Raw genomic sequence first — 22,879 nt, 5'->3', positions numbered from 1 at the left:
TCTGTGTGTGTTCATTCTGCCCGCTCATTTGTTCATTTCTTTGATGAATGTTAACTGAGCACCTGCGGTGTCTTTACGCCTTGTCCTGAGGTTTGCTCTTCTCACCTCTCATTATTGGCCAAAAAACAAACAAACGAAAAAGCCTCTCTAAAGGCTCTTCTCTCTTCTCTCCAAAGTCTATGCTGGAGGGAGGAGGGGGATGCTGGCTAGAGAAGGTCTGTGTAACTCTAGCATGGCCCTGAGTCATGTGAAGAACTCCAAATACTTCCAGGTTAGTCCCTGAGAAAGTCACTGGTTAAGTACAGGTGGAATGATACAGCAAATTAGAAAACACAGCTCTATTTTCTTCAGAAGGACACTAATGATATCTAGCTGCCTTGAAACTAGGTTCTCCCCTGCTTGTGGAGTACCTTAACTGTACCCTGTTCAGACGACACAATAGAGTGTGAGTCTGAAGAGCATCACAGAAAGCTCTTTCTTTCCCCAATCCAAATGATTTTCCAAAGAAATCTGTAAAACTATGAAGTTCCCTACCCCACAATTATCACTGCATTTTATTTTTCATCCTTCTTTTCCTTTCTCTTTCTGTTTTCTTCCTATTATGGGGAGGGAGGTGAGGAAATGGAAGAGTAAACTGCACAGGCTCTTTACCGAGGGCTTAGGCAGGGGAGAAAAGTAATTGAAATTACATATACATAAAATTAACCTGAGGTCTTAAAACTCTAGGTGTCACCATGGAGACCAGAGCATGAACTGTCTCCATGGAGACTCAAATGATTTTTTAGACTTTAAATTATCATCACTTATTACCTGATGTCGATTTGGGCAATGAAGAGATGGGTTAAAATACATACATAACAATATAAGAAGCAGCCTCACACCAGCGAATTTTCATTAAGGGCAAATCTAGCTGTTCTGGCTCTTAGTATTCCATCATTCCAATGAGTGGGAAGATATCCCAAGAGAAGATTTCCCCTCAGCTCGGAATTCTCATGGAGCCATCTGATGATACAGCTCCACATACGCTACATGAATGGAGAAAAATAATTTCTAGGAAAGGTCTCTGTGACACAGAAGCATCAGTGTGATGCAGGTGATATGCTGTGTCCATCACTCCAGCTCCAAGGAGGATATGGTGCCGAGGCAATGTCTTATTCTAGTAACGGACCGGAGATACTTTTAACAACCATGCTGGGTATATCACTTCACCAGGTCTATTATATACAGATGGTTTTCAGACAGACTTGCATTACAAGCGACAAAAACAGAAACACAGGAATCATGCAAATGTTTAAGCTATATAAGAGGTAAAGCAAAATTTTTCCCAGTTACAGATTCTACTTTGGAAGCCTAGAGGTACAGTAACTTAACTGATCAAATACTCAGTCGAGAGGTCATCCAAATGGTATATCATAGATAGTAAGTATTCATCAATTAAAGTCATTCATAAAAGATTAAAATTTAATAAAAGTTTTAATATATAACAAGTTAATAGAAATCAAACAATTATGACTGGAATGCATAAAAAGATAATGGTTGATTAGATTATGCATTTGGAAGTTGATACAATTTGAACTTCACACAGTTGTTTTTTTTTTTTTTAAGATAGATCTTGGTGACTAGTTGGCTACAGAAGGAAAATAAGGATGCCAGCGGCACAGCCCAGTCAAAGAAATGTAAATGTTTCTCACATTTTATGATCAGTTCTCATTATTTGAGGATGCTATGTTTTATAAAGTTGTCACAAATAATCAGCAAATAGTGAACCATTACTCCTAGGGGAAATAAAGGAGTAGGTTCCTGTGAGCCTCTGGTCACATTTTCATCAACCAATCAATATATAACCTGGTTTTATGTATGTTTCTGTTTAAATATATTTTATTTAATATATTTTTCTGACTCATTAACATTGAACTCACTGCCAACTGCACTATAACTCATGACTGAATGAAGTTTATTTAACACATATTTTCTGCATCCTGCACATCACGGCCTTTTTGCACTTAAGAACACTAGACAGCACTTCAGTAATATGGGAGCCATATTAACAATGAAATCACCCATAAAAAGCACAAAAATGCTCAATAGACTGTGGTGGGGGAAAAAAAACCCACTTGTTTACAGTTGATAGCTGAAATAAGAACGCAGAATGTCCACTTTGTCTGATCTCACCTGGGACCATTGAGGGAGTGCGGGAGAGGGGAGGAAGAGTGACTCAAAAATTTTGTCTCTCTGTGCATGTCCATAAATGACCATGAAAATGCCTTTAGTATTGATTTGGGGTTATAAATAAATTTTAGCAAGCAGGCAGATTCACAAATACAGAATCTGCAAATCCACTGTACTTACCCACTGTAGAGAATTATTTCTATTTCCCTATGATGTTGCTTCTGACTATTCCATTGCACTTACCTTTTTTCTTTTGTGCACCTATGGAACTCCTATTCTTCCCTCTAAACCCTGCTCGGGAACACCCCCCCCCCCCCCCCCGCCACACACACACACAAACCTCTGCTTCCTGTTACATTTGCCTCTTATACTCATCTCTATCTAGCACAAATCAATTACACTGAATTTATTGGTATTCTTCTTAACTGATCTATGAAATTCATTGAGGTCCATGACCATGTCCTAATACATGCATATAAGCTTTACTGTGCTTATGATGTGCCAGGCCATATGTTAAAAAGTGCTTCGTGTACAATATTGTGTTTAATCATACAATAATCCTATCATCCCCATTTTACAGTGCTAGAAACAGAGGCCCAGAGCAGTCATGTCACTTGCCATATCACATGTTGCAGAAATGGTATTGAAACCTAGAGTCCAAGTGTTTAACTATTATATTATCTTAAAAAGTTAGTATTAGCTGCCATGTATTACTGACCACTTACTATGTCCAGGCATGGTGTTAAATGCTTTTGCCAAATTAACTCATTGAATCTACTTTACCTCTGTGTCTCGAACACATAGCAAAGTGCATGACACATGAATGTTTCTTGAATTGAATTTATTTCCTTCTGCTCCCAAATGTTCTTTCTAAAACCAACAGCATGAGAACTCTACGTTTTCAGCAGTGACCAGATGACTTCCATGTCGCACCACACTTCTCCCCCACCAAATTCCTCATCTCCTTCTCATTTATGCTCTTCTGTAGTTCTGCTATTGATATCTATGATGTCCACAAGTCATGGTAGTGTATAAGAGAGAAGCAGTTCTTCTTTGTCTTTGACAAAGTTCTTTCTCTTTAACAATCATTTCTAATAGTGATTTATATTATGACCTCATCTTCACAGAGTAACAAAATCACGCAAGAGCTAAGTGTTTTACTTGAAGTCTGTGAGGTAAGCCCAGTATGAAGCTAAGAGAGGATTTTCTATCTCCCTATATAGCATTGGGTTCCAAATCTATCCAGCTTCTAACATTGGTTCAAAATAGGCAGAGAGTCAGTTTTAGGGATAAAAAGTCAAATTAGGGGAGTGGACTTATAGGAAAGTGGGTAGGCTGTAGAAAGTTTGCACGACACAAACTGCAGGGCTCACATACATTACATGAATGAATGGGATCAAGGAGGGCTTAGCCTTAGGGCTAGAGTCAAGTCAAATCAGTCATCTTTGTTCAAAGGCAAGTATAAAGGAGACAATCTTTTCCCTTGTCTCCACCCTCTGCCTCAGAATATCCCAAATACTCTGAAAGTAATTATTGTCAATAATACAGGAAAATGACCCAAAAGACAAAGTTCTAAATGCGCTAATGCCTAATTTTTTCCCAGTTGTTATGGTTTTGCTATCAGTCACTGCAATATTTAATAAAGCAAGAGAATCTCTAGGTGAATTTGAATTCCCAAACCCAAAGCAGATGAAGTAAATCAAATGCCTCCTGGAGTCAGGCGAGAACCTCTATGAGTGAAATTCCCAGAGAAGGAACTCCCATCTTATAGGGTAGACAGTGCTCAGTTCCAATAACTGCAAGAAGGAATAAATCCTCTGCTGCCAGGCCCTTCAACTTTTCAAGAGAAGACACAAACTTGAAGGTTTATGTACTATTTCTTAATTTTAAATGTGGGCAGTTAATTAAAAAAAATAAATACAGTGCATGCAAAAAAAAAAAAAACCCACAAAGAAACAAAAACAAAAAAAACTATGTCCATTGGCCTTAGCCACTGGGAGATGCCAGTTTGTAATCTCTGGCCAGTAGAGTCTTAGTGGCCTAGGGAATATTTAGGGACCTCTTTCAAATCATCCTGTATGCTTCACTGCCCCCAAGAAATGGCAGCCCTGGAGGCCATCCTCTGGACAGCCATCTCCCTCCTGCTGTCCCCTGGTGTCCTAATGGACCCTTCCTTTTTTAAGTAGTTATCTCAGAAACGTGATTTCCAGGCCTCTGCAAACAGCCTCGCCTCCATCCTCCGTGTGGGCAATCTACGACCTCTGGTAGACAGGAGCTGGCTGCAGCAGGTCTCAGTGTGTCTGGGGAGCTGCTTTTGGAGGCTTTCCTATCTCCTCCTGCTGCCCCAACTCCCAATGCCCCCCTCCCACCCCCACTTCGAAGATCTGTTTCCCTTTCTTTGGTCTCCCTTGTCACCTCTCCCAGTTTTTTCACCTGTCTCATCTTTTCCTTTCTCTTCTCTTCTTTTTCCCCCTTTTATTCTCTTCTCTGTTTATTCCAGCCTCTCCACCCTTGCCCTCTATTGCTGTCCTTTCCTCTCCTCCCCATCCCTTCTCCCAGCGACCGGAGACTGCAGAGAGCTCGCTCACCAAGAATACACCAACACTGGCTTCGAGTACTTCTTGTGATGGGAGCGGAGGGTCAGGGAGCCCTTGCGCTCCAGCAAGTCCGTGGGTCCGAGCTCAAACCCGTATTGCCTACTGCTGCAATAGTCCTGGCAGAAGCTGTCAGAACTCTCCATGGATGACCTCCACATTCAGACCTCGGAGGATTTCTTTTTGCACCTATCATACTCCCCACGCCAGCAGCACCGACCAAGATTCGGCGTCTCTCATCTCCTGGGCAACCTGGGGCGGGGTCAATGGAGAGGGCGGGGCCATTGGAGGGGCGGATCCCTTAAACCTAATAGCCCTGGTTTCCAAGAGTGTGGGTTACTGATTAGAAAGAAACTACATTTCCCGGAATGCAATGAGGAGCGAACCGGCTACAGAGGGGTTGGGAGGCACGTCCTCGGCATTCTGGGATCTGGAGTTTCGCCCGCCTACCAGCCTATTTCTCAGAGTGGCCGGTGGAGTTAAGGGGGACCCGTGGGTCAGTTAGGGGCTAAGGGGACTTGAGCCCAGAGCAGGTCTGCTCCTGCTGTACGTGCAGAAGTTCTTTTTTACCATCCATCATCTGTTGCCAGCACACCTTCTACTTACAAGCATGTAAAGTTTAACCAAAAGGGAGCAAGGGAACCCACCCCTCAAACCCTAAAATATGCCATTTATATTCAGATTTTCTGAGAAGGAGGAGCGGAATCATTCAGTAAATCAGCTAAAAAGTGTGAGGATGAAAAGGCCCTGACTAATTCCAGTTTCAGCTACTCTCTCAACCTAGAAAACAGGAGTTTCTTCTTCTGGGGGGCGGGGGGGGGGGCGGGAATAGGGTATGGGACCGAGGAGAGGGTTGGGTGGACACAAGAATCTGAGGTCCCTCCAGGCTGTAACACTGAAAAATCCAACCTTTAGGTACAGCTTAGCACTCTGGGGCATTCAGCTCCCCAAGACCTGCCAGTTCTCATTTTAACATTTGATATTTTATGACAACACAAATTCATCACGTTATTGTGTTGTTTATATGCGACAAGGATTCAAAATGATTACCTATGGCATTGCCTTCAAGAAATGACTGGATAGCTGTCTTGCAGAAGGAAGGTGCTTATTTCATCTTTGGCTTTCCAAGAGAGGAATGTTTAACGCATTAGAAGGCTCCTCCCCAACTCAGGTGAGCACCATAAGGGCATTAGTGGACTTAATCACCGCCATCCCTTGGACCTGGCATATGCTTAGTACATAGCATCATTTCAGAGTATTGAGTGAACAAATGAACGACTATTATGTTAATCCTTTAGATTAACCTGGGCTTCAGGTTAATTTCAGAAGGGACTCACTTTAAGAAGACCACATGTACACAAAAATTCAAACTTAAAAACAAATTAAGAGATATTTCACAATACAAATAGATTCTATAGTTTGCAAAAAGATTTATTATAGCACTCCTGTAAATAGTGAAGTGCTCTTCTGGATCAGTTTTCACAAATTTGATTACACACAACTACTAAGTGCTTCTCTGTGGCCTGTGGTACCCTGTGTGGGTGCCTGTGGTATGCTAAGGCCTCTATTCTACTGACAGCCACAGTTAAGTCACGTTATTTAAAACCAAATAAATAGTCCACTGTCACCAGCTGAGTGCAAGTAGAGTACTGAGTGCTGTTTTAGCACTTTTCTTCTTGAAGGAATGAAAAGAAAAATAGAATTTAACTTTAAAAGGGTAAATAAGATCCATGTTAAGCTCAATTCTGCCCAAAGCATAGCATATTGCTGTCAGTCCAAAAAATATCGCCATCATTACTATCATCTGTTTTTTTTTAAATTTTACTTCACCTATGCTTAAAGTATATTTATTTTGCTTATGCTTAAAGTGATGGCAACATAATATATTTGCAACCGAGATGTCAGGTCTCTGTAGCCAATTTGTGTCAGAGACAGAGCTGTCCAGAGGCAAGTCCTTTCTGTGGTACATGGTTACTACACAGATTTAAAAGTGTTTCAGTACACTGAGTAGCAGTGTGTTAAGAAAACTAAACAAATAGAGCTTATTATTTTAGAGGTCCTTAAACCAAGCTGACAGGCTAGTTGCTTTTTTGTTCTGTTCTTTCCCCTTTACAACAACTTTACCAGCTTTACTGTCTTCTGTGACTGGTAAACACTTTCCAACATCCTTGTGTGGGGATACATGAGATTGACTCTCTAATATCCTCAAGTTCAGATTCACTCCTTTCTCTTTGGATACACCAGTACATGCTGTGGAATTTTTGCTTTCCTGATTCCTTATTGATGAAATAAGAATAGAACGATATTTATTGCAGAGGGGTTTTATTACGGAAGATAATATATTGAAAGCAGGTGGAACAGTGCCTAATGGATGCTCAGTGCTCAATTAAATTTCAACTACTACTGCTATTACTACCTCTGGACTTTGTCGTTATCTCTTGGGAAAAGTACCCTAAAATGTGCTTGTTGTTTGCGCGGATTTTCCTAAGTATATTTTCTGTTTTTCAAGCTTTGTCTGTTTATAAGGTCTTTTTAATGAATATCTTTTTATTATATTTTAATGTGAAATGTAACAGTCTGAATCAGAAAAATGTTGGCAAGATATTTGGACATGTTGCCAATGATAATGATGGTTTTATATTCATATGGAATCTTTTCTCTTCAAGACCATTAATAAGCTTTATGCTTTTTAAATGTGAATTGCTGATCCTCAATAGACTTGAGTTATTTGTGTTTTCCTCAAACTTCATCAAACCAATGAAGTGTGGGGATTAAAGCAATGTCTTCTCTTTATATCAATTTCTTGCGCCATAATATCCCTGGGGTAAGAAAATTATAGCTCAGGTGGCTGATACAGGACTTTTCTGTAGGAAAGTGTGACCAGACCAACTCGAGAAGTGGGAATCCCACCATGTGAGCCTACTCTAATAGATTTATCAGCCTTATCAGATCATTTAAGAAGTTTCCAAGAAGATCTGACCAGAACAGCAAACGTAAAATAGATGTTTATCAGCTAGATGTAAATGGCCACAGAGGCAAACCTATTCATCTCCTTTCTCTTCCTGTCTTAACAATCATCTGATTGATTCCAGACAAGCCCCTGCCCAGGACCTTTCAAAGTCGCTTTCAGCATGTTCTCCCCCCAGCATTAAACCTTCTTCTACCAGATGTCATGCAATTAAGCTGAGGAAAAAAACCAATTCTCTAAGAAAATTAGCTTCTACTAACTCCATGTTTAATCATTTGAATCTATTTTAAAAACTTGCATTTAAACTGTTTAACACTCAGAAGTTTAAGATTAAGTATTTGTGTCCTAATCAAGGATTGATGGCATAGTATTTTTTTAATTCTCTAGGAATAGGGAGCTCCCGTCACCCACTCTGTGCACATCTTGAGGTTCACTTTATAATATTTGATATAAAAAAGTTAGAGTCCACTTGCTATGTCAAAATGAGTGAGGTGTCTGGTCCTCCCCACTGCCTCCATGCTCCCTCGTCCGTCTTTCTCTCCTCCCTCCTCCTTCTCCTTTTCCTTTGTCCATGTCTCTTCCCTTTATCCCTTCCTGTTCAATGCTCTACTCCTTCTCTTCTTCTTCCCTCCCCTTCTTTCTCTCTCTCCTCCTTCCCTCTCCCTGTTTCCTCCTTCTCTTCCTCCTTTGAGAAGTAATATGGATTTCAGAGTCAGAATCTATTGCTGAGCAACCAAGAGAATCTGGTACAACTCAGTTCTGTGAAAAAATATGAAATAAAAATAATAAGATACAGATACCAGGGCCAAAATTTATATGAATAAGCTCATGTTTAATGACCCAGGAACTCTCAAAAGAATCAACCACAACAAAAGCTTCAATCTTCTTTCCTTTCCTTTAAGTATTCATAACTAGCAATGATCTTTTTAAGAATGAATTTAACTTTGAGTATGATTTCTCTGTGCTTCTAATTTGGGTTGCAAACCTATTAGACATTGACTTGCTCTCAAATGATTATTATTAACTAGTATATTGATTAAGTGCTGTCATGCAACAGGCATTATTTCTAGAACTCCTACCATGAGCACAGGGGATTAATTTATTAAATATTCAATGTATAGTATTCTATAATTCAGCATTTCTCTTATTTTGATAGCCAATAAGTGAGATTCTTTGGCAGAATTGTCCATAACTATAATGATAAAATTTTCATGTCCTGGATTAGTAACGACATGCTCTAACATAAATGTAGATTAGGGATTTCTTTAACATCCTACAGATTGAATATCTTTAATTATTCAAAGACCAAATATCCATTTTCACAACTTATCTAAACCCTTGGTTTTCTTCCTTTTCTCTCCTGTGCTGCTTTGGTTTCTTGGCACCTTTACTGTTTATTGGCAACAATAATGAGACCATTTGGCTACCAGTTAACCGTTCTTGTGAAAGGAGTGGTACTTGAAATTAAGTTCAATATCATTGTGGCTTTCTTTGTTCCTCATGCTCTTTAATCTGGATAAAGGAACATCCTCTCCCAGAGAAGAGGCTTAGAGAAAAGAAACTGGATTTGGGCTCCTTTTGCTCCTGGTGGTGGTGGACATTTTCCCACGTCCCCACAACACCCACGCCCAGCTGCATGGTGAGCAGGCTGGTGAGAAACCTACTGAAAGTCTTCCCTCAGGGGACCAGGTATGTTCAGGATGTTTCTGGCTGTGGAGTACACCAAACACACAGCTGAGGATGTCACAGTCTGAGGTAAAGGTTGGGAGCTCAGGGAAGAAGCTGGAGAACTGCCTGAACCTTGAAGGACGTTCTGAGTGTTGCACGATTTTGAGTTTCTGGTGTTCAGCTGGCATATATGTCAGACTTGTGGTGCTATTTCCTCTGTTAACTAAATCTCTTTCTGTAGCATCGTGTTTAGGTTGCTTTAAACTAGGGAGGCTGAGGCTATTTCTTTCTTTTTTAAGATTATTTATTTATTTTGAGAGAGAGCGAGAGAGAGAGAGAGAGAGAACATGCACACAAGCGGGGGAGGGGCAGGGAAAGGAAGAGAGAGAATGCCAAGCGGGCTCTGTGCTGTCAGTGCAGAGCCTGATGTGAGGCTTGATCCCACAAACTGTGAGATCATGACCCCAGCCACGATCAAGAACTGGGTACTTAACTGACTGAGCCACGCAGGTACCTCAAAGGTCATTTTCTAAAGGGCCAGGAGGGAATTAAAAGCAAGTGCAATAACATTAAAAAATAATAATAAAGGAAGTAGACTGAGAGTAAGGATTATCTTTTTTTTTTAATTTTTTTTTAACGTTTATTTATTTTTGAGACAGAGAGAGACAGAGCGTGAACGGGGGATGGTCAGAGAGAGGGAGACACAGAATCGGAAACAAGCTCCTGGCTCTGAGCTGTCAGCACAGAGCCCGACGTGGGGTTCGAACTCACGGACCGTGAGATCATGACCTGAGCTAAAGTCGGACCCTTAACCGACTGAGCCACCCAGGCACCCTGAGAGTAAGGATTTTCAAGACCAGAAGAGCATTTACTCTTTTGGCACCCATTTTATGACCAATTAGTACAGTTGACACTTAAACAACTCAGGTTTGAACTGCACACGTCCACTTCTGTGAGGAATTTTTTTCAATTAATATATTGGAAAAGTTTGTGGAGATTTGTGACAATGTGAAAAAAACTCGCAAACTGTGTAGCCTAGAAATATCCCCCCCGCCAAATGAAGAAAACAGTAGTATGTCTGAATGCATAAAACATAGGTAGATGCTAGTCTCTTTTATCATTTACTGCCACAAAATATATACGAACATGCTAGAGAAAAGTTGAAATATATCAAAGCTTGTGGACACACAGAGCATTCATGGCACCATTTGCAGTTGAAAGAAATGTAAACAAATGTAAGAATGCTATATTGAGTCATAACTGCAGAAAACAAACTACATACTGCACTATAGCAATAATTTGGTAGCCACCTCCCGTTACTACTGCAGTGAGTTCAAGTGTTGGGAGCATCCTCCTGAAATGCCCCGTGACACTAATCATCTCTGTTTGAGCAGTGTGGCTCTCCAGTAAACTGCATCACAGTAAAAAGCAATCTCTCACGGTTCTCAAATATTTTTCATTGAGTTTAGTGCAACATCATAAACCTTGAATAACACCAGGGGACCCATAGGAAATGCCACTAGTGATGCTGGAAATGTTCCCAAGAAGTCATGATGTTACATGAGAAAGATGATTTACTTGCTAGGTCTATAGATTGAGGTCTGCAGCTGGGGTTGCCCACCATTTCAAGATAAATTAACCCAGCATAAGGGTGCAATTGTTTAAAAAAAAAAAAGGAGATTTCTGAAGCTGCCATTGCAGCTATGCCAGCAGGCACAAAAACCTTGCACTTTCTTTGAAATACTTTTTTATGTCATATCGAAAATGCAGCTTTTATATGGGTGCAGGATTGCTATATGAAAGCCACACCTATCAACTCTAATATGATTCATGAAAAAGCAAAGTCATTCTATGACAAGTTAGAACAAAAGGAAAGTGAAGGAACTAAAGCTGGAAATTTTAATACCAGCAAAGGATGGTTTGATAATTTTAAAAAGGTTTGGCTTTATAAAAACTGAGAACAAACTGAGGGTTGATGGGGGGTGGGAGGGAGGAGAGGGTGGGTGATGGGTATTGAGGAGGGCACCTTTTGGGATGAGCACTGGGTGTTGTATGGAAACCAATTTGTCAATAAATTTCATAAAAAAGAAAAAGAAAAAGAAAAAGGTTTGGCTTTAGGGGCATCTGGCTAGCTCAGTTGGTGGAGCATGGGACTCTTGATTAGGGGGTTTTAAGTTGAAGTCCCACCTTGGGTATAGAGATTACTTCAAAAATAAAATCTTTAAAATAAAAGGTTTGGATTTAAGAAATGCAAGGTACCAGGAAAGGAAGCTTCTGCCAACCAAGAGGCCGCAAACAAGTTCCCAGACACCACAAAGAAAATCATTGAGGAGGAAGGAGATCTGCTTAAACAGATTTCTAATGCAGAAGAAAGTGCCCTATTCTGGGGGAAAAATGTACAAATGTACTACTAAGGAAGAAAAGCTAGCACCAGGATTTAAGGCTGGACAGGAGAGGCTGACTCTACAGTTTTCTGTAAATGCAGTCGGGTTTATGATCAGGACTGTCCTAATCTATAAGGCTGCTAACCCCTGAGCCTTGAAGAGAAAATATAAATACCAGCTTCCAGTCTTTTGGTTGTACAAAAAGAAGGCCCGGACAACAAGAACCTTTTTTTCTAAATAAGTTCCACTGTGATGCTTTGTCCCTGAAGTCAGGAAGTACCTTACCAGTAAGGGACTGCCTTTTAAAGTTCTTTTGATATTAGACAATGCCCTTGGTGACCCAGAAACCCAGGAGTTCAACACTGAAGGTGTCAAAGTGGTTTACTTGCCCTCAAACACATCATCTCTAATTCACTCTAGATCAGGGTATCCAAAGGACCTTTAAGTCTCATTACATACAGTACTCTATAGGAAGAGAAGTCAATGCTATGAAACAGGACCCCGAGAACATCAAGAAAGTCTGGACAGTCTACACCATTGAAAATGCCATTATTGTTACAAGAAAACACCATGGAAGACATCAAGCCCTAAACAATAAATTTCTGCTGGAGAAAACTGTCCAGATGTTATTCATGTCTTCACAGGATTCATGACAGAGGCAATCAAGGAGGTCTAACCCTAACCCCCTCCTCATTGTCTAAGGGTCAACTGTAATTGCTTTAGTATAAATTAGGTGTGGAGCTTTTCCAGGTAACACTAATAATTTCTAGTTAAAGTTTCCCTAATTATAGGGACTCAGCTAGTACAGTTTTGATGACAAATGACAGAAAACCAAATCAAACTAGTTAGGACAGAAAGAGGAATTTATGTACTCACGCAACTGGAAACTCCAGGGGCAATTCTGGTTTCAAGCACATCTGAATCCTAGGGGTTGATGATATCTCGGAATGTTATTTCACTATTTCTTGGTTCTGTTTTCCCTCTTGGGTTAGCTCAAGCTTTCCCCAAATGGCCACCAACTTACATTGCTCCCCCACTCTCTCACAACATAAAGTGCTTCCCTTTCCTCCAGCTCTAACAAAAGTCCTAAATGCTTATTGGCTTGACTTGACTCATGTGATTGTTCTGAAATCACCAGGGCAAGGCCCAGGGTTGATGTAATATACTCCCCAGTTTCATCTGTGTCATAGGCTCCCCTCCAGGGGGAGGTCTGCCCTCTCTGACTAATCTACACTGAAAGTACGGGATTGGACTAAAGGGAAAAACAGATCGCTATTCCCAAATTAATGGGAAAGCATGCCTGGTAGGCAAAAACAACAGATACCCACTGTAGACAGTAATAATAAGAGATCCCATCCATATATCACTTTATTAAATATTTTTACATACACTCTCTTACCTGGCCCTTGAAAAATTATGTGGGATGCATATTGTCATTTCTATTTCTAAGATGAATAAACTGAATTACACATCTATTTAGAGGCAAAGCCAGTCTTATATTCTTTAGACTCCAAGGAAGGTTCTCATTATTATTCTTCTACAGACACTATATATATATATTTTATATATATATATATATATATATATATATATATATATATATATATTTTTTTTTTTCCTTCTGTTTGCAGGATCCTGGTCTCTAGTAGGATTACAGGATTATGTCCTTGGCTAGGCTTTACCTCTGTAATTTTTGTCTCCTGTGGATATATCATGACTTTTCTACTTAAGGCATTAAGTTGTTTGTATGTTGGTTTAGCAGTATGTTTCCAAAATTCTTCCCTTATTAATTTCCTCTGAAATTATACAATTCCATACTCCTAAAGCTTTCATAAAATAAAGTCAAATAGTTTGGGTCTTTCATCCCTTTGCCTGTCACTTGGGATCAAATTTCATTCTTGTCCTGAAGAACATCTGGCTCATATTTTACCTTTCTTTTGCTCTCATCCTCTCTGTGTCTGGATTGATTTTTCCTTTCTCAGAATAACCCCATCCCTTTGGGGTGTGTCCATTGTCCAGAACAAGACTATAGGACTTGAGTCTTTCTTCCTCAAAGCTCTCTTGTCACTCTAGAATCCAGAGAATAAAAAGGGTACCTGGATTTCTAAAAGATTTCAACATCAGCTTTTATTCCACAGTGAAAGGTTAAATGTATTGTTTTCCCTAAAGTGATGATTTTAGAATAAGTGTGATTGTATATTCATATAAAATTCTAAGAACAAAAATACCAAGATCTCAATATCCTTTACAAAAATATTCAAAAATTCATTTCTGTCAAGAATTACAGTTTTAATATTAAAGGAAACTACCCTGAAATGTATTTTAAATGTAATTATATAGCTCATACTGTGTCATCTATTCTCATTTACCAGTGTCTATTCTATTTAGTTTAAAATGAACTAAATTTCTATTTCTGACTGAACCTTATTATTACTGAAAAATGCATCATATTTTCTCCCAGTGTAGATATGCATGAGAAGAATATTTTGTGTAAAAATTAATTGCCTTTTTTTTCTTGGCACATTACAAGGAGGACTATTTTGGAAGTAAAAAATATTAATGATTACTCTGATTCACCAATTGGACGTTTCTTCAATACTGTGACACAAAATTTCCTTCCATTGTAGTCGGAATGTGAGATAAATGTGTGTTTTTTTTCCAGATGGCTCTAATTCCTTAGTTTGTATCTAAATTTATAAGTCATGGAATAAAGAAGCCTAGAATCTGGCTCCCTGGGACAGTGAAGGTTATTGGGCACAGCATTTTGGCCAAAGAAGAAGTGTACTCCTGGCCTCTAAAATACTACTGAGGAGACTTATCTGACCTCTACACGAGCCTAGAGGAGAGAGCTCTCACCTCACAAAGGCAGCCTGTCCCAATTCTGTAGAAATATAATCATAAGTTCCATCTTATGTTGCACTAACATGAACCTTCTTGATAGATGCACCTATTGGTCCTGCTTCTGGAAGACAAAAGATAAGCTTTATTTCTCTCTTGTGAAAGATCCTTTCAGATATCTGAAGACAGCTAACATGCCTTCTCTGTTCCCAGGTAAACAAAATAAACAAACCTACATATTTTTCATGTTTATGTTGGTTGAGGCTCTGGATGTGTATCACTTTGATAAAAACTGCTTCTCAGAAAAGAGCACAATGTTTTACACTGACCAGTGCCAAGTACAGTGAGGGCTACTATTGTGTCCCATGCATTTGATCCTTTGCATTTATTAGCATAATCTAGGCATGGGAGAAAGGAAGTAAGGAAGGGTCCCAGACAGGGTGGAAGAGAGGTAAGAAGGGAGGAAGAAAGAGAAAACAGATGAATTGAAACAAGATTGGGGAGAAATAAATTCAAAATATATGTATTCCCTGAAGCTAAAACTAGGATCAGAACTATCATCTAGTGACTAAGCTTTGAACCTCTGGCAAGGCTGGAAAGCTCATATCAAACCTCCTGCATTAAGTCTGGGGCCTTTGAAGGGGCCAGCTGATGGGGACTGATGGGGACTATGAAAATACAAATCCTCTCCCAAGCAAATATCCTCAAATCACACTCTCAGGTTCCCCCAGACTAATGAAACAAATGTGAGCTCATCAGATGTTATTGGTAAACATAGAAGGAAATTAACTAGGATGAGCAAAACCAACAAAGAACAGATTTAGATCCCCCACTACAATCGCCACCCCCCCCAACTCAAATATGTGAATTATTAGATGCAGCCTCTGAGATGATTCTGAACAGAAATTCCAAAGAAAAAAATCTTGGAATCATAAAACAACCTGATTAAGGGATAGATCACTGTCAAAAATGGTCAGAGAAACTTTTAACATGATCATGGATGCATTGGTCAGCAGTTTCCCCTGTTCAGCATAGAAATCTGAAAGCCACAAAAATGTGGAAAACAAAATACAAATTTTTGTAAAATTAAGAGACTCCAAAATAGTTGTAAAGGCTGCTGAGCCTTTAAGATTCACGTGGCAGTAAGTGGAGAGAAGCCTATGAGCAACGTGGTAGGCAGAATCCTAAAATCCATAACCCCCACCAACATGTCCTGCCCTCATCTAAGGGAGTATGAATATGATGAATGCAATATTACACCTGTGATTATTTTACATTACACGACAAATGAGATTTTGCAGATGCAATTAAGAGTACTAGTCAGTTGATTTTGAGTTAATTGACAGGGAGATTATCTGGGTGGGCCTAATTTAATCACATGAGCCCTTTGAAAGCAGAGAGTTTTCTGTCTGATGGCAGAAGAGAAATCTCTTTCATCAGTTTTCTGTCTGATGGTGGATCTAAAACAGAAGGCGTCTACTATATCATACACCTGAAACTACTATAACATCGTATGTTAACTGGAATTAAAATAAAAACTTAAAAAGCCAAAAACAAAACAACAACAACAAACAAACCCAGAAGAGTTCAAGGTGCTGTTGCTAGCTTTGAAGATGGAGGGGCTGTGTGAAGGATGAGAGTGGCTTCAAGGAGCTCTAAGAGTGGTGTGCCCCTGACAGCTAGTAGGAAAATGGAGACCCCGGGCATATAATTGTAGGGAGATGAACTCTTCCAATAATCAGAATGAGCTTGCAAATGATTTCTTCCATAGAGACTTCAGATAAGAGCCCAGCCCAGCTGACACCTTGATCTTAGCCTTGTGAGACCCTAATTACAGAACTCAGTGAAGCCTGCCCCACTTCTGGCCTATAGAACTATGAGCTAATGTTTTAAGCTGTTAAATTTGTGGTCATTTGTTATGAAAACTAAAGTTATAGAAAACTAAAATAAGTGATATTTCAGAAAGTACTACTTTTTTTTAAGTTTTTATTTAAATTCCAATTGACATACAGTGTAATATTAGTTTCAGGTGTAGAATTCAATACTTAACATACAATACCTAGTGCTCAACCCAGGTGCCCTCCTTAATCTCCATCATGTATTATATCCATTCTTCTACCCAATTCCCTTCTGGTAACCATCAGCTTGTCCCCTATAGTTAAGAGTCTGTATCTTGGTTTTCCTCTCTCTCCCTATGTTCATTTGTTTTGTTTCAGATAATTCATATGAGTGAAATCATATATTTGTTTTTCTCTCACTGACTTATTTAGCTTAGCGTAATACTCATTAGCTCCATCCACATTGTTGCAAATGGCAAGATTTCATTCTTTTTTATGGCCAATATTCCAGTGTGTGTGTGTGTGTGTACACAGTGGAATATATATATATATATGTATATATATATATATATATTCCACTTATATATACATAAGAAATATATATACTTCATCAATTCATCAGTGGATGGACATTTGGGCTCTTTCCATAATTTGGCTACTGTTGATAATGCTACTATAAACATCAGGGTGCATGTATCCCTTCAAATTAGTATTTTTGTATCCTTTGGGTAAATACCTAGTAGTGAAATTGTTTCATTGTAGGTTAGTTCTACTTTTAACTTTTTGAGGAACTTCCATAGTATTTTCCAGAGTGGCTGGACCAGTTTGCATTCCCACCAACAGTGTAAGAGGGTTCCCTTTTCTCCGCATCCTCGCCAACACGTGTTGTTATCTGTGTGGTTACTTTTGACTATTCTGACAGGTGTGAGGTGTTATATCATTGTAGTTTTTATTTCTTTCTCTGATGAGTGATGTTGAGCATCTTTTCATGTGACTGTTGTCCATCTGTATTTCTTCTTTGGAAAAACATCTATTCATGTCTTCTGCCCATTTAAAAAAAATTTTTTTTTTTAAATTTTTTTTAACGTTTTTTTTATTTTTGAGACAGAGAGAGACAGAGCATGAACGGGGGAGGGGCAGAGAGAGAGGGAGACACAGAATCGGAAACAGGCTCCAGGCTCTGAGCCATCAGCACAGAGCCTGACGCGGGGCTTGAACTCACGAACCGCGAGATCATGACCTGAGCCGAAGTCAGACGCTGAACCGACTGAGCCACCCAGGCGCCCCTAAAAAAAATTTTTTTAACATTTATTCATTTTTGAGAGACAGAGCATGAGTAGGGGAGGGGCAGAGAGAGAGGGAGACACAGAATCCAAATCTGGCTCCAGGCTCTGAGCTGTCAGCACAGAGCCTGACATGGGGCTCAAACTCATGGACTGTGAGATCATGACCTGAGCTGAAGTCAGACACTTAACCTACTGAGCCACCCGGGTGCCCCCCCATGTCTTCTGCCCATTTTTTAACTGGATTATTTGTTTTTTGGGTGTTGAGTTTGATAAGTTCTTTATATATTTTCAATACTAACCCTTCATCAGATATGTCATTTGCAAATATCTTCTCCAATTGCATAGGTTGTCTTTTAGTTTTGTTGATTGATTCCTTTGCTGCATAGAAGCTTTTTATTTTGATGAAGTCCCAATAGTTTATTTTTGCCTTTATTTCCCTTGCCTCAGGAAACATATTTAGAAAAATGATGCAGTAGCCAATGCCACAGAAATTACTGCCTGTGCTCTTTTCTAGCATTTTTATGGTTTCAGGTCTCATACGCCATACACAAAAATAAACTCAAAATGGAGTAAAGACCTGGAGTAAAGACCTAAAGGTCTCTTTACTCCATTTTGAGTTTATTTTTGTGTATGGCATAAGAAAGTAATGTTACAAAAGCAACATTCTTTTGCATGTTGCTGTCCAGTTTTCCCAGCAACATTTGTTGAAGAGACTGTCTTTTCCCCATTGCCTATTCTTTCCTCCTTTGTTAGAGATTAGTTGACCATATAGTTGTGGGTTTGTTTCTGGGTCTTCCATTCTGTTCTGTTGATCCATGTGTCTATCTTTGTGCCAGAATCAGAATCTTGATTGCTACAGCTTTGTAATAGAACTTGAAATCTGGAATTGCGATGCCTCCAGCTTTGCTTTTCTTTTTCAAGATTGCTCTGGCTATTTGGGGTCTTTTGTGGTTCCATAGGAATTTTAGAATTGTGTGTTCTAGTTCTATGAAAAAATGCTGTTGGTATTTTGATAGAAATTGCATTAAATGTACAGATTGCTTTGGGAAATATAGACATTTTAAAAATATATGTTCTTCTGATCCATGAGCATGGAATGTCTTTCCATTTCTTTGTGTCATCTTCAATCTCTTTCATCAGTGTTTCAGTTTTCAGAGTACAGATCTTTAACCTCTTTGGTTAGGTTTATTCCTATGTATCTTAAGGTTTTTGGTGCAATTATAAATGGGATTGATTCCTTGATTTCTCTTTCTCCTGCTTCATTATTAGTGTATAGAAATGCAACAGATTTCTGCACATTGATTTTATATCCTGTGACTTTAGTGAATTCGTGTGTCAGTTCTAGCAAATTTTTTTGATGGAATCTTTCAGGTTTTCTATATAAAGTGTATACAGTATCATGTTATCTGCAAATAATGGAAGTTTGACTTCTTCCTTGCTTATTTGGATGCCTTTTATTTCTTTGTGTTGTCTGATTGCTGAGGCTAGGGCATCCAGTACTATATTAAATAAGTGATGAGAGTGGACACTCTGTCTTGTTCCAGACCTTAGGGGAATGGCTCTCAGTTTTACCCCATTGAGGATGATATACGTGTGTGTTTTTTTTTTTTTTTTTTATGGCCTTCATTATGTTGAGGTATGTTCCCTCTAACCCTACTTTGTTGAGGGCTTTTATCATGAATGGATGTTGTACTTTGTCAAATGCTTTTTTCTGCATCTATTGAAAGAATCATATGATTCTTATCCTTTCTTTCATAATGTGGTATATCACATTGATTGATTTGTGAATATTGAACCACTCTTGCAGCCTAGGAATAAATCCCACTTGATCGTGGTGAATGATTCTTATAATGTAGTGTTGGTTTGCTAGTATTTTATTGAGAATTCTTGCATTCTGTGTTCATCAGGGATATTGGCCTGTAGTTCTTTTTTTAGTGGAGTCTTTATTTAGTTTTGGTATGGGGACAGTACTGGCCTCATAGAATGAATTTGGAAGTCTTCCTTCCATTTCTATTTTTTTTAAATAGTTTCAGAAAGACAGGTTTTAACTCTTATTCAAATGTTTGGTGGAATTCATCTGTGAAGCCATCTGGCCCTGAACTTTGGTTTGTTGGGAGATTTTCAATCACTGATTCAATCTCTTTGCTGGTTATCGGTCTGTTCAAGTTTTCTATTTCTTCTTGTTTGAGTTTCAGTAGTTTATGTCTCTAGGAATTTATCCATTTCTTCCAGGTTGTCCAATTTGTTGACATATAGTTTTTCATAATATTGTCTTATAATTTTACTTTTGTGGTGTTGATTGTTATTTCTTCTCTCTCATAAGTGATTTTATTTATTTGGGTCCTTTCTCTTTTCTTTTATCAAAAAGTCTGGCTAGGAGTCTATCAATTTTATTAGTTTTTTTCAAAGAACCAGCTTCTGGTTTCATTGATCTGTTCTATTGTTCTTTTAGTTTTTATATCATTTATTTCTGCTCTAACCTTTACTCTTTCCCTTCTTCGGCTGACTTCAGGCTTCTTTTGTTGTTTCTTTTCTAGCTCCTTTAGATGTAAGGCTAGGTTGTTCTTTTGAGATTTTTTTCTTGCAGAATGCTGAGGTAGACCAGCATTGTTATACACTTCCCTCTTATGACTGCTTTTGCTGCAACCCAAAGGTTTTGGACAGTTTTGATTTCATTTTCATTCATTTTCATGTATTTTTTAATTTCTTCTTTGATTTCCTGGTTGACCCATTCATTGTTCAGTAGCATGTTGTTTAACATCCATGTATTTGTGGTCTTTCCAAATTTTTCTTGTGGTTGACTTCAAGTATCATAGAGTTGTAGTAATAAAATATGCATAGTATGATCTCAGTCTTTTTGTACTTGTTGAGGCCTGATTTGTGACCTAGTATGTAATCTACTGTGGAGAATGTCCCATGTGACTTGAACATAATGTGTACTCTGCTGAAGATGGAATGTTCTGACTATATACGTTAAGTTCATCTGGTCCAGTGTGTCATTCAAAGCCATTGTTTCCTTGTTGATTTTGCACTTAGATGATCTGTCCATTGATATAAGTAGGGTGTTAAAGTCCTCTGCTTATTATCAATGAGTTCTTCTATGTTTGTTATTGTTTTACATATTTGCGTGCTCTCATGTTGGGTGCATAAATATCTACAATTGTTAGATCTTCTTGTTGGATAGTCCCCTTTATTACTGACCTTCTTGATTTCTTGTCACAGTCTTCGGTTTAAAATCTAGTTTGTCTGATAGTAAGATTGCTACTCCGGCTTTCCTTTGATGCATGATAAATGTTTCTTCATTCCCTCACTGAATCTTCAGGTGTCATTAGGTCTAAAATGAGTCTTTTGTAGGCAATATATAGATGGTTCTTGTTTTGTTGTTGTTTTTTTATTTTTTTTTATTTTTTTAACTCATTCTGACACCTTATATCTTTTGATTGGACCAGTCTATTTACATTCAGAGTAATTATTGATAGATATGTATTTAGTGCCATTGTATTACTTGTTTTGTTGTTATTTCTGGAGATTTTCTCTTTTCCTTTCTCATCTTTATCAATTTGGGTCTTTACTTTCTGTTGAAAGAGTCCCCTTTAATATTTCTTGCAGGGCTGGTTTAGTGGTCATGAACTCCTTTAGTCTTTTGTCTGTGAAACTCTTTATCTTTCCTTCTATCGGAAAGTTAACTATTAAAAAAAAAATCCCTAGAGATGATGAATGAGATCTGCAGGTACAAAAAAATGTCTCTAGTGAGCAGCACATGGGTTGGGAAGAAAGTGAGGTGAATGCCATCAGATTACCCCCTTATGAATGACATAAGAAGTGAGCAGAAAAGAGGTTCCTCGTTTATAATGTCCAGTGAGCCTAGTTCTTATAATCTTTGCTAATAGGACATTTTGATTGCTCTTTTCTCCAATGTAAAGCTATGTCCTTTGTTTCATTTTTAATTCTTTTGACTTTGAGTTACACTTGTTTGATATTAATACTGCAACATATACTCTTAGGTTATTTGTGTTTTCCTGGTACATCTTGGCTTATCTTTTTATTCTTAAGTCATATAGCATTACTTAGGAGGGAGTTCACTAATAGAATATAGTCGATCTTTGCTTTTCAAAAAGGAAGTTTAAACCATTTTCCTTGGTTGCCATAACTTAGTTTTTGTCAAGTTACATTATCTTTTTCTTTCTTTTCAATGTTTTCTTGCTTTCTTTTTATCTCTGTCTATGGACCATGCTTTATTTACTATTATCCCCATTGACTTCAAAAGTATTTATTCAATTTTTTCCCATAGGTGCCCCAAAGTATATATTGTATTTTTAATTTTACTAGTGGTTCTTATGAAGCTTTTTCAACATATTCTTTAACTTGTGCTTCCCTGTTTTTCAAGATCAGGAATGGAATGTCACCTTTTGACATCATGTGAGATGACAATGTTGAGAACAAGGTATGCCATGAACACTTATTTAATTAGACTGAGTTGAAATTAGTTCTCATTTTTCAATCTTATTTGAAATTACTTGAAACATGAGACTCACACAATGGCTCAGGCAGCTGGAGGCGGGGGAGAAATTTAAACAATACCACCTCTGGTAAAGCAAAAATGTTTCTAAATGAATGGTAACAGAGCATTGCCAGAGTTTTGTTATTATCACTTAGTTATTATTACTTAATACTCATTGTTGGGAGCCACTGAAGTGCTACATTTTGAAATGTATGTATAAAAATCAGTTCAGTCATTGACAGTCAATCTCTCTGCCTGCTCAGATGAAACCCAGTGGGAAATGACTGGTTCGTCTACTTTTCAGTGTCTTTTGCTTCCTTATCTAAACTCCCATGTGTAGCAGTACCTCCACAACTCCCAGAAAGAGTCTCTGAATGCCTGCGTGTGGCATCCTGTCCAAGGGCAATTTAATTGTCAGGATATATCATCATCAAGTCCTTTAGCAAGTTGCCCACTTACCACTATAGCTCCATGAATAGCTTTATCAGGATGACACAGTCTTAATCACTTAAATCCAAGAGAGAATAATAGTAGAGAGCTGTTTCAAAGGTTCACACAGTGGTTGCATTAAGGGGTGTGGATAAAACATGATGACTATGAAGGTATTTTGTGAGAAAAATCAGTCATCATTTT

At 38.5% G+C, this 22,879-nt stretch overlaps 1 protein-coding gene across 7 annotated transcripts in view; it reads right to left on the bottom strand.

Moving 5' to 3' along the window:
* The window catches only part of CFAP95 (cilia and flagella associated protein 95), a 229,014-nt gene that overhangs the window by 171,832 nt on the left and 34,303 nt on the right, over positions 1-22,879 (bottom strand). Inside the window, exon 1 of one of the 7 annotated variants that reach the window (XM_043565850.1) lies at positions 12,660-12,856. The exons of 2 other annotated variants lie outside the window; for them this stretch is intronic. In XM_043565850.1, coding sequence (XP_043421785.1) covers positions 12,660-12,700 — 41 coding nt within the window. In that variant the 5' untranslated portion in view covers positions 12,701-12,856. Of the gene's footprint in view, positions 1-4,757; positions 5,011-12,659; positions 12,857-22,879 lie in introns of those variants that run through there. 4 more of the 7 variants (XM_043565852.1, XM_043565851.1, XM_043565847.1 and 1 more) reach the window with 4 other exon arrangements.

This window comes from Prionailurus bengalensis, chromosome D4, assembly GCF_016509475.1.
Source record: "Prionailurus bengalensis isolate Pbe53 chromosome D4, Fcat_Pben_1.1_paternal_pri, whole genome shotgun sequence".
NCBI lineage: Eukaryota > Metazoa > Chordata > Mammalia > Carnivora > Felidae > Prionailurus > Prionailurus bengalensis.
This window is presented reverse-complemented; position numbering and strand designations above follow the sequence as displayed.